Source organism: Curcuma longa, chromosome 17 (genome assembly GCF_044706935.1).
Source record: "Curcuma longa cultivar G26 ecotype Majalengka, Jawa Barat chromosome 17, ITB_CL_G26_1.1, whole genome shotgun sequence".
Taxonomy (NCBI): Eukaryota; Viridiplantae; Streptophyta; class Magnoliopsida; order Zingiberales; family Zingiberaceae; genus Curcuma; species Curcuma longa.
In genome coordinates, this window is record NC_133877.1 from 6,215,868 (window position 1) to 6,228,692 (window position 12,825).

The 12,825-nt window shown below is 37.0% G+C and overlaps 1 protein-coding gene across 1 annotated transcript; it reads left to right on the forward strand.

Moving 5' to 3' along the window:
* The first annotated feature begins 2,726 nt into the window (after positions 1-2,726).
* On the forward strand, positions 2,727-9,356 carry LOC141848236 (carotenoid 9,10(9',10')-cleavage dioxygenase 1-like). Its single transcript, XM_074736295.1, has 13 exons — positions 2,727-2,825; positions 2,890-3,024; positions 3,100-3,202; positions 3,265-3,524; positions 7,407-7,586; positions 7,695-7,773; positions 7,919-8,000; positions 8,153-8,215; positions 8,306-8,444; positions 8,511-8,829; positions 8,902-8,954; positions 9,021-9,173; positions 9,252-9,356. Exons 1-13 carry the CDS (start codon positions 2,727-2,729, stop codon positions 9,354-9,356), a joined length of 1,770 nt encoding a protein of 589 aa, XP_074592396.1.
* The last annotated feature ends 3,469 nt before the right edge of the window (positions 9,357-12,825 follow it).

A 12,825-nucleotide genomic window follows, 5' to 3' on the forward strand; every position in this document is an offset into this window, starting at 1 on the left:
CATTTCTCTTCTTTTGATGCTTCTTCATATGTGATTTGATATTTTCCCATAAAAAATGCAAAAAAGACTTGATCTGTCACATTTATCTCTTCAGTCTCATCATAAATATCTCTCAAACTTCTTGTTCTTCTTTGCAATAGTGATAAAGACATGTTTCTTTCAGGAATATCAAATTGCAATAAAGAAGAATCATCTTTAAATTCAAGAATTTCTAAATGATAAACCTGCCAAATATGAGAAAACATAAAATTTTTTTGTCAAAGCGAGCATCCCTGCTAATCACAACTTTTTTTTGTTTTTAGATTGTAAAGTCGATAAGCTTTGCTTCTTTCACTGTATCCAATAAATAAACACTTTTTAGACTTGTCATCAAGTTTAGTTCTTAAAATATCAGGAATATGTGAATATGCAAGACAATCAAAAGTTTTTAAATGAGTAACATTTGATTTCTTTTCATACCATGTCTCATTTGGAGTAGAATTCTGTAACTTTTTGTAGGTGATCTATTAATTAGGTAAACGTCACAAGAAGTTGATTCAACTTAGAATTCAACTGATAAATTTTTCCTCTTTAACATGCATCTGACCATGTCCATGATTGTCCTATTTTTCCTTTCTGCGACACTATTTTATTACGATGTATACTGAGCTGTCAATTCATGTCTAATACCATAGTTTTGGCAAAAATTCTTCAAATAAAGAAGATAGGAATTCACCTCCTTAGTCACTTCTCAAATTTTTTATTTGATAGTTAAAAAAAAATTCCACTTGACTTTTGAAGACTCTAAAGCAAGAGAGAGCTTCTGATTTTTCTTTAACAAAATATGTCTAAGTTTTTCTTATGTAATCATTAACAAACAATATGAAATATAAATTACCTCCAAGAGATGGTACATGCATTGGTCCACAAAGATTTATGTGTGCAAGTTCCAATGGTGAATGTGATTCCCCCTTAGATTATGGGAATGTGTCTCGATGTTGCTTTTTAAGCTGACATGTTTCATATACTTCACTTATTCCATCAATTATTGGAGTCCTTAAACAATATTTTTGCTTGTTAACTCCTTCAAGCTCTGAAAATTCAGATGCTCAAATCTATCATATCACAACTTGTAAATTTCTTCATTAGTAGTAAGATAATTACAAGCAACATTTATAATATCAAGTTTGAGAGGAAATAAATTATTTGAGTCCAAATTGATTTTTACCACATACTGATTTTCCTTCTTCATGGTGCAATATTTGTCAGTAAAATAAATATCAAAACCTTTTCTTAATAAATGACCAACACTAAGTAGTTTACTCTGTAAATCAAGAATATAAAATACCTTAGACATTTTGTTAATTTTTTCATACTTTATTTTGAAAGAGATTTCTCCTACTCCTTTAATTTTGTAGGACTTAGCATCTCCAATAGTTACCTGCCTATGGTTAACTTCTGCTAAGGTTGAAAATACGCTTTTATTACTAGCCATATGTCGACTTGCCCTGCTATCCAAGTATCAATATTTTCAATATTTTCATCACTAGTAATCAGTAAAATTTTAGAATTTTGAAGTTCATTTTCATGTACTAAGCCAATTTCACATTTTTTTTCTCTGGATATTTTTTCCAATAATTATTTATTTTATATCCTGGCTTGACAATAATGACATTCAATAAAAGATTTTGTACTTTTGTAATTCCCACGTCCTCTTCCTCTTTAGATTGTAAGAAAATTATTTCTCCTCTTTTTGAGACTCTTCATTCCTTTTTTCTCGTAAATATTGGTAAGAATATCTTTCACTTCTTTGATTTTTACATCTTCCACGTCCTTCATAAGAGATTGTACCCTGAAACTTTTTCATTGTCTTTCATCTCTAATTTTTCAAAATCTGCTCGTAGAGATTGTAAGCAAACCTTTTTCATTTGGTCTTGCCTAGAATAAGTTATTTGTAGAATCTCCCCTCTTTGAGCACTTGACGCTTTTGAAATCTTTTCATAAATTGAAATTTCAAAGGCTTGATAAATTTGAAAAAGAGCTTTTCTATGCTCTTCAAAATACTTCTTTGTGGTTCGATTAATTGATCTTCCTCCTCTGGTACTCCTTCAATAATACTTCATAAGTCTTGTGATTTAAGACATAACTTCATGATAGTGCTTCAATAATCAAAAATTTCATCATTGAATCGAGGTACAAGAGAAACGAGATTGTTGACCTCTCGTACAAGAGAAACGAGATTGTTGACCATAGCTCTGATACCAGATGTAGGAAGGAAAATAGAAAATAAGAAATTTAAGAATATTTGTATTGAACTTTTTGTTACTACAACTCTCTATATCAAACTTAACATTTCATCCATATTTATATAATTTTGGATGATATAAAAATTAACAAGACGCTAAAAAGTATTAAATACATCAACTAATGAATCGGTGAAAATGGACTTTATTTTTTTAATAATAAAAGAGACATTTGAAATCAATTTATAATTTAATTCTTGGATTTGGGTTAATCCATCTTTGCACGCACATACAACAACAATAGATAAAAATAATTTCACTGTCAAGCAGTCAGATGTTGTTTGTTTAGGTGCCGTTATTAGCAGCATCATCTGGCTCTTGTAATCCCCAAGGAAAAGAAGAATATACCGTGTGACCAGTGTGCTCAAGTCTTATATATCAAAACTGGCTCATCATCATACATCATCGTACTTCTCCACGACCGGCTCCAAATTAAGGAGTTTAATGGAGTCACTCAGTCGATCCACTGTAATCTGCAGCTCAAGGAATCCTCCTCACAGGCCATCTCCTCCAAACTCGTTACCTTCGACGTCGACCTTCAAGGTTAACTTTTTCTTTGGAAACAGATCGATATGATTTGGTCGTACGTGAATCTATTCTTTGGCAGCCTCTTCTGCGAAGGTTGAAACCGTTGCCGCTGAAGGTTGAAGTTCCAGATCAATTAAAAACTGCGTCTTTGAACCTTTTGGATTGGGTCGTGGAGACCTTCTTCAGATTCGAAAAAGAGCCAATGTTCATCGCGGTATATATTCTTAGAAGAAAATTAGTAAGTATCCATCTGCAATGATATATAGTTAACATGATTCGTTAGTTGCAGGGGAACTTTGCGCCCGTAGCTGAAATAGGAGAAGCAGTGCAGGTTTCAGCCATAGAAGGAGTCATTCCGGAGGGCTTCCCTCAAGGCATATACTTGAGAAATGGTGCGTATTGTGATTGAAACATTTGTTGATATATTGATCAGTTACTCATCGATCACTGGCAGGCCCCAATCATGTACACCCAGATCTGACCGCCGCAGTCTCGGTATTTGGAAGAACAGCCTACACAAGTGTTGAAGGTGATGGAATGATTCATGCGACGTATTTCAGCAAGGATGGCCATGGGAACTGGAACGTTTCGTACAAAAATAAGTACGTAGAGACAGAAAGTTTCCTGCTGGAGAAGAACAGAAACAAGAAACTCTTCCTTCCTGCAGCTGGTGGTGACCCTTCCGCAGTGTTGGCTTCTTTTTTCATCAACACGGTATATTATATAAATGATGAATCCTTCTTGGAATATTTCATATTAGAAATATATAGAAAAGATCCTGAAATTATAAGATGGAAAATATCTCATTGGTATGAGGTCTTTTGGATAAACCCCAATAATAAAACCATGAGAGTGAACAATATCATACCATTGTGGAGATATATATGGATTCCATCGGATCTAACAGTGGTATCAGAACATGTTCATGTGGTAGAGGCTCCTATTAAGAGGTCTGTTGAGACTGTTAAGAGGTCGGATTCATTGGGATCCGTACCAATAAGGGGTCCGTTGGGACCATTAAGGAGGAGCTCCTAGTAGTCCTTTATTTCAGGGGTAAATTATTGAAATACAATCAAAGTCTCATATTAGAAATATATGAAAAAGATCCTGAGGTTATAAGATGGAAAATATCTCATTCGTATGAGGCCTTTTGAGTAAAACCCAAAAATAAAATCATGAGAGTGGGCAATATCATATCGTTGTGGAGATATATATGGATTCCATCGGATCTAACAGATTAAAATAATTTACAAATCCAATACCGTATAAGTTCTACAAACTTGATAAGAACTTCTATATTTGGAAATATAATTAAATAAATAAGGATCGTATTTCAACGTAACATGGTTTAACATATAAAATATAAAATAAAGACACTAAACATGGTTGGAGAGTCATTGTCCTTGTTCTGCAACGCCAACTGCTTGATCCCTATGAAAGAAAATAAAGCGGAAGCGAAAGGAATGTCTTCCAAGGGAATTAGGGTGACAACGTCGTAAAACCTTCGTCAATGGGAAACGAAGGTGATGTCAATTCACTTAAACTCTTAGGGACCAAACCCTTATATAGATATCCAATCCGTTATCAACCCATAGATAATAACGGAATAGATTGACATATTCTATATATTTAATCCTTATCCGATAATATCGAAACAGATTAACATATTCAACAAATTTAATTCATATCCAATAATAACAGAACGGATTAACGAATTCTACATATTTAATCCACATCCAATAATCCGAAACTCAATAAATTTTAATTAGATCACTTAAATGGGTTCGGTTCGTATCCACATATATAAATTATAATTAAGCCCACTTTTAAGAAATTAAATCCAACAATCTCCCACTTGGGCTACATGTGATTTGTATATAATATACGATTATAACTTTAGTTGATATCAAACTTTATGGGTACTAAATACCCCTTGAAAATAATCTGGTCTATTAACTTCATTGGTATAGGACTCAAGAGGTCATAGCTACTATATATATATATGTCTGTAACAAGCCCTAACAATAATCACAATACCAATGTTATTAATGGCATAGATCAAGATGTAGATATGTAGTATGAAAATTACATGAAATATGATGATCAGTACGTGTCAATTTCCATTTAGTCCTAATGACCCAAAAGGGTTTGATCATATTTGCAAATACTTTATGCTAAACTGCAATAGCAAATCATGATTCAAACTTTATGATTCCACAAGGAATCTATATTATATTTACAAACACCAAATACTAAACTGCAGTAGTAAATCATGATACCTTATTTCATAGTATCAAACAAATATATAAATACTCATTAATGTTTTGAACTTTAAATACGTACAATAATCAAAACACAATGTTTGTCTTTATTAATAAATATAGAGCAATAAAATATATATAGATTCCCACTAGATGAATTCTTCTCCCATAAGAAGAATTCTCATATCCACAACATGCGCATGAAAAACCTTGGGCACCAAGCCTTTGGTAAGTGGATATGCTAACATACAATCCGTATTGATATGCTCTATCATCACTTGACAACTCTAAACTCTTTTTTTAATCACTAGAAACTTGATGTCGATGTGTTTGGACTTCGACGAATTGTGATTGTTCTTGGCATAAAGTTCTGCGCCTTTATTATCACAGTTGATCCTCAATATGTCATCCATATACAGGTCAAGTACAACAATTTGCTCCCACTGAACTTGACATATATGCACTGATCAACAGTTTAATTAATGGCAAGAATATATATATAAGTATGCAAATAATACATATAAATGAGCTCTTTATGAGATACCAAGTACAATATTACATTTTACTCTTTGGACTAAAATGCAATTTGTTAGCGGTACTCTCTAATATAACTCAAAGTTTAATTGACCACATAATGAGTCTTCCTTTGGGCCGACTCATTATGTGCATAATTCGACACTTTATATGAGTTATATATTTATTCATAACTTACATCAACCTTAATGAGTCACGCAATATGTCTTTTTTTGGACCGACATATTTTGTGCATGATATAAACAAAATAAATTTGTTCTATAGTTGTAAGTTATTTTAAATATATATCTGACATAAAAATAATTTTTCTTTGGGTCAATTACTTTTAGCATAGATATATATCTATCAGCACAAAATGCACTAAACCTAACTACTGTGTCTTCCTTTGGGCCGACATAATAATTTGATTTAATAACAAATGTGTAGATAGACTCAAGAAAATCCTAAAAACTCTAATCGAGTGGATAAGCCAAAACATAGTCCAACCCGACATTTCTTTTAAAGTTTGCCCGCGAGAGAATAGGAAAAGAAAATTGGAAAGGAAATCATAATTAAATCCTTCCATTTTTTTGATTAAAAAATAAGAAAGAAAGAAAAACAAAATTCTTCCTTCTTCTCTACGTGGCCAAATCCAAAATAAAGAAGAAAAAAAAATACGCGCCTCCTCTTCCCGATCGCACGCTTCATGCGGAAACCTAATCCAAGGCTTCCCCATGACGTCGAGCTTCCCTCTTCACGCCGCGATTGAAACCGCCCGAAAGCGTGAAAAGAGAAGGAGAGCCATTGCCACTGATCGCGTGGAAGGAATTCTCTCACGATCGACAGCGATCGATTAGGATTTTCTCCTCTCTTTCGTTGTTTTTCTTCTCTTTAAAAAAAACAACAACAACAAACGAAAAGAGAAAAAAAATTAACATGAAATATTCACGTTAGATTTATAAGTAAATAATATATATTTACTTATATTATATATATATATATATATAATTGTTCTTGTTCCTGAACTGTATAATAAATTGGGCGTAATCTCAATTCAACCTATCCATAATTAGTTTTGGAATAAGTTTATCACCAATCGCACAAAAACGTGATTTTGCAAACCATGAAATACGAAGAAACGTAACCTTGGCTCTGATACCAATTGAAATAATTTGCAAGTCCAATACCGTATAAGTTCTCCAAACCTGATAAGAACTTCTATATTTGGAAATACAAATAAACAAGGATCGTATTTCAACATAACGTGATTTAACATATAAAATATAAAATAAAGATAATAAATCTGTTTGGAGAGTCATTGTCCTTGTCCTGCAACGCCAACTGCTTGATCCCTGTGGAAGAAAATAAAGTGGACGCGAATGGAATGTCTTCCAAGGGAATTAGGGTGACAACGCCATAAAATCTTCGTCAATGGGAAACGAAGGCGATGTCAATTCACCTAAACCCTCATGACCAAACCCTTATATAGATATCCAATCCGTTATCAGCCCATGGATAATAACGGAATAGATTGACTTATTCTATATATTTAATTCTTATCCGATAATACCGAAACGGATTAACATATTCAACAAATTTAATTCATATCCAATAAAAACAGAACGGACTAATAGATTCTACATATTTAATCCATATCCAATAATTCAAAACCCAATAAACTTTAATTAGATCACTTAAATAGGTTCGGTTCGTATCCACATATACAAATTACAATTAAGCCCACTTTTAAGAAATTAAATCCAACAATCCTTACTTTAGATGGGCATATTAAGTGCAACTATATGTTTTCATATTGCATTAGGTGAGGTGTGGTCAAGCAGTGAAGTTTGACGCCAACACCGGTGTTTTTGTGCATGCTGGAAAACTGTATGCAGTATCGGAGCAAAATTTGCCTTATGAAATTGATCCTTCTAATCTGGATACTCTCAAATCTTGGGATGTCAATGGCACTTGGGATCGACCTTTTACTAGTCATCCAAAGGTTGTGTTTACGCCATTATCATTACTCTAATGTATTGAATTATCGCTAGCCTTATAATATGCTCATGTTTAGAAATTATAGTAAGTTTACCAGACTGTTTTGGTATAGAGAGTCCCACATACTGGGGAGTTGGTTACCATGGGCGTTGACATACAAAGACCACACTTTGTTTTGGGAGTCATATCAGGTACTTGTAGATCTCATTTATGATTCTAGTTCCAGCAACTGAAACGAATGCATAGGTTTTAATAGAGCAAAAGAAAGGAAACTGTCTTTCTTTTCATCCATATTCTACTGATGCTTGAGTTTCCTTTTTCTGCTCTTTCATTAAGCTGATGGAACTAAGATGCTTCACAAAGTCGACCTGAAATTTAAAACTGGGGTTCTAATTCATGAGCTTGGCGTGACTGAGAAGTGAGCAATTCAGCATTTGTTCCTCTGCATATAATTTTGATTCATCAATGAACTAATAGTTGCAGCACAAGTCTCGCCAAACTTATGTTCTAGTAGAATGTGTTTAAGTTAAAGTAGGAGCAAATTACTAATTGATTGATTATGTTCTTCAGCTACAATATTATCATGGATTACCCACTGGGAATTGGCATTAATAGACCTTTTGGTGGGAAACCGTAAGTTAACTGAAACCTCACAATTACCAACTATTTTTTGGGGTTCGAATTATAAAGGTTTACTCTAACTCCATTTCGACAAAATTGCAGGTTCATTGGTTATGAGCAAAATGGAAAATCGAAGATAGGGGTTATGCCTCGTTTTGGCAATGCAGAATCAGTTTATTGGTTCAGAGTTAAAAATCACTGTAGTTTCCATATCATCAATACCTTAGAGGATGGTGATGAGGTAAAACTAGGTCCCTAATTAATTGCTAGTCATCAAAGAAAAGATGGTTTACTAAATCCATAGCAGGTTGTTGTAAGAGGGTGCAGAACAACAGGATCAGTGATTCCAGGTCCAGACCACAAGGCAAACAAACCAGAGTGGTACCGAAGAGTATTCCAATTTCCTAACGAGGACTCCAATACCTTTGATCCTTCAGTGGATGGATCACTTTTTTCGCGTCCTTATCAGTGGAGACTCAACATGAAAACTGGTGCCGTCACAGAAGCATTCCTCACAGGGAAGGAGTTTGCAATGGACTTTCCGACGATTAACAGCCGATTTGTCGGTCTGAGGAACAAATACGCTTATACTCAAGTAGTGGATTCGGATGCAAGCTCAAACATAGGTGGCTGTCAAATCTTAACACTCTGATTCTACCAAATAAAAAGCTCATGGCCAAAAAATATTGTTGATGCAGGTGTTGGAAAGTTCAAGATGATCGCTAAGCTACAGTTTGACTTGCACGATAAGGTTATGAATTGATGCAATAGAATGATGAATGGATTGATCACATAACTTTGCTTGTTTTTGTCTCAGGATAATGAGGAGCTGATAAAGGTCGAGTACCATGCACTTAGTGAGGGCCAGTTTTGTTCAGGTCTAGAATTTGTTCAGAACCTACAAGGAACTGAGGAAGATGATGGCTGGTTGATTTCCTATGTGCATGATGAAAAATCAAACAGATCCATGGTAAGAATAAAAAAGAACTTTCTGGTTGAAACAACTCTGAGAATATGACAATCCATGAATTTTTGTTTCCTGTTGCAGGTTTATATCATTGACGCAAAGAGGTTTACTGAAGGACCAGTAGCCAGAATAGAATTACCCCAAAGAGTGCCTTACGGTTTTCACGGTACTTATAAATACATGTAAACGTTGAATTTTAAGTCATTTTGTTATCAAATGGTTCTACTATGTAATCATCCCTAGATTAGTCTTTGGCGTTGTATTGGATCAAGCTTTTTTAGTTTAATTCTGAAGTAAAGTTGTGGGCTAATCCTCTATTTCCTTAAAATATTTAGCAGAGTTTGTTTTGCAGTTTCGCTTATGCCTGTGGCTCAGATAGAATTAGTAGTTGGATAAAATAAATCAAGTTTCAAGTTCTTTGATGAAATAACACAGTAAAAATATTTAGCTTCTCTTTTTTCTACACATACGACAATCAATAGTTGACGTTGGATGGGATAGTGATTATTCCATCGATAATATTGATTTTCTTGATCGATTACAAACGTCGAAAATCAATCATTTAAAATTTATTAATTTGAAAGAAGATCAAGAGAGATAGAGAAAATAAATCAAATATAAATAATACTGTCAAAAATTTTATTAAATTAAAAATTTCTTCTTAAATATTAATTAAATAATAATTTATATAAATTAAAAATCTTAACCTATAAAAGCAAAAAAAAAATCATAACAGTTAACGTATTTAAAATCTTAAAAATTTTAAACGGATTTAAAATCTTAAAATAAAAATATAAAATTTTTTAAAACTATTTTAAATACCAAAAAATTTAAAAATAAAAATTATCAAAAATAGTAATAAAAATCTTTGAACCTTTTTACATCAGTCGCCCAAGGTTAAAAAAAATTCTTCTTCAAGTTTAAAGTAGTATCAGGTGGTCACCAAGGAGGAAGTTCAACTTATATCAGTTTGATAAAATCCACCGTCATCGCATTCGCTACTTGTTGTAGCTTCCAGATAGGCGAAGCTGTCTGCTCCTTGTTCTGGCCAAAAATCGACGACAATCAACCCTCCGGTCAAGGATATGCCACCTCAACCTGTGCGGGCTCGAAGAAGAAGGGGACCTGCAAGATCACTGAAGAACGAACGGATTAGCTGGCGCCGGGAAGTCCCGGCAGGCTACTCCGACGCTCAAGTTAGGTTTCCGACGAGGGGAATAGTAGCAGAATGAAGAGACAGTATTGAGTCTGTCTGAGTATTCGATGAGTCATTCATACCTGCGTGGGAACTGATATGCCTGTGAAGAGAATCTTCCATCTACCAACGAAGCAGGTTTTGGTGGTATCCGGGGGGACAGCACCTGCTATTGCCTGACACCCACGCCAGGAGGATGGCATCTAAGGAACAAAGGTGACACGCCCGTAACCGTGGCGCTGCTCTTGTCGTTTACCTAGGAAGATGGCCCATGGAGAAGAGGATCGTGGGGACATGAGTATAACCTTCTCCCTGCATACCAGTTCATGCGCTTCTTTGTCTGTAGTGTTAACCGTACTTGAACTAGGATTACTATCGAAGTGGGAATGTACTCGGGACCAGTTGTGGAACATGCTGCTTGGGCGAGCCATGCACCGAGGGTGAATGGAAGGGCAGCGTGACAAGCCGTACTACGATGAGCAGGCAAACCCAGTCGAGGTTGGTTGAGTGGTGGGAGTCCCGGGAAATGCACTCGGAGGGTAAGTTAAGCTCGGGACTGATCATGCTTAGTATTAGCCGGGCAAGCCATGCGCTGAGGAGGGATGGCCGGGCAAATAAGCAATATGGATACAACGAGCAGGTTACACGATGCATATCCCGGGAAGCGAGCCTGGGTGGCGGGGAGGTGCTTGGGAATGATCCTTCTTAGTGTTAGCCGAGCGGTGTGTGTGATATGGAGTGATGGCCGGGACATAATATAAGGATCTGGCAGTGTGTCTCCCGGGAGACAATCCAGCAGTATAAATGACACCCGGGAAAAGTCATAGGTGATAATAGTCGGGCGAACCGCACTCCGTATAGGGATGGCCGGGCAACGGAACGCTAACTGGGCCAGGTTGAACAGGCTAAGTGTGCTCCCGGAAGATGGTTCATCAAGTCACTTTGACTGAGGGTGTCAATAACGAGACCATGGGCCCCGGAGCCTGCCACGTTAGTTACTCTGTTGACTTTTGGGTCACGCATGATTGGGTAAGACCACCTTGACCGTGGGCCCTGAAGCCGGCTAGGCTGGGCGATCTATTGACTGACCGCGCCACGTCGAGCCAAGCAAGACTTACCACATCACAAGTCTCCCCATCAAGTCTAGTCGAAGGAGGTAGGCCGACTGACTAGACATCAGTCCCAGTGAACCTTCTCCATTCCCTTTTCCGTTCGCGCGCCAAGAAAAGGTGATGTTTAAAAAGATGCATATGCCTGATGCCTCGTCTGTGGTGTCAGGCACGTGCCAGTTGCAGCATCCGTCTTTCGACGAGGTTTATTGTGAATGTAAGGTGTGGATCGCACCTCGGAACTAGGGCCTTCTTATCGGACGGCCACGTGGTATCACTCGACAGTATATATATAAACCCTGCAGGCTACTTCTTGATGGTGCCCATACTTCGTCATCTTCTTCAGCGCCATCGTGTTGTTTCTTCGGCGGCTGGTTTTCTGCTTCGTTCTCCCTCAGCGATGTCTTTGGAAGCACCATGGTATGAGCGTCAAGTGTCCCGCTGCGATAAAGAGACACTAACAATCCTTCGCGTTCAGTACCCCATTCCGAGAGACCATGTTTTTAATCTTCCCACTCCTGGTAATCGCCCCTTTAGGCCTCCGAGGGAGTATGCCACTTTCTTTCTCAACCAGATGTCTAGTGGTTTATGATTTCCGATTCCCGCCTTTTTCCATGAACTAGCCAATTTTTATCACATCAATATCGCCCAACTCTCCCCAGAATCCTTCCAGATCATTTGTGGGACTATTATCATCTGTCGTTTGTATAATATCTCCCATAGTGTTGCTCTGTTCCACTCTCTATATTCGTTGAGTAGCTGTGAGTCTGGCGTCTTCTTCTTCACCGCTAGGCCGGGTCTGGAGTTTTTGAGTAACCCGCGTGCTGCGGATGAAGGATGGAAGGAGTATTACTTCTACATCAAACCTCCCCAGGAGTATCCGTGGGCCCGCAAGTGGGCCCGAAGTCTCTCGGCATTTCCTCTGGCAGGGGAAGCGCCGACTAATGGAGCTTTGTGTGAGGCCCATCAAATACTTGAGGGTCTAGATTTTGATTTGGAGAAACTAATCCGTAATGAGGCGCTGATGTACCGTGCGGGACTAAGTCCAGCTAACATTCCTTTGGGGGGTAACGGTAACCTATGTAAGTATGACATGTATTGGTCCATTCCTTGGTAATGTAGTATCTAATTCCTTGTTGTCCTGCAGACCTGGTCATGTTGGGGCACTCAGTTAATCAAAACCTGAAGTGGGAGCTGGCACACCCCAACAATCTCAGGGTAGAGGAGGATCCGGCTGATGATTCTTGGTTCACTATCCCTACACGAGTGAAGAGTAAGAAGAAAGGTGCCTCGAGATCCAAGTCAGGCAAGGCGTCGGGGGCCACCAAATCACAAAGATCATCGTCCCTCG

Bases quoted from the DNA above. Each gene is read 5' to 3' on its own strand.
- LOC141848236 (XM_074736295.1), top strand. From the start codon at position 2,727: ATGGAGTCACTCAGTCGATCCACTGTAATCTGCAGCTCAAGGAATCCT. The intron at 3,025-3,099 runs GTATATATTCTT...CGTTAGTTGCAG, and splicing joins AAGAGCCAATGTTCATCGCG to GGGAACTTTGCGCCCGTAGC. The intron at 9,174-9,251 runs GTAAGAATAAAA...TTCCTGTTGCAG, and splicing joins AAAAATCAAACAGATCCATG to GTTTATATCATTGACGCAAA.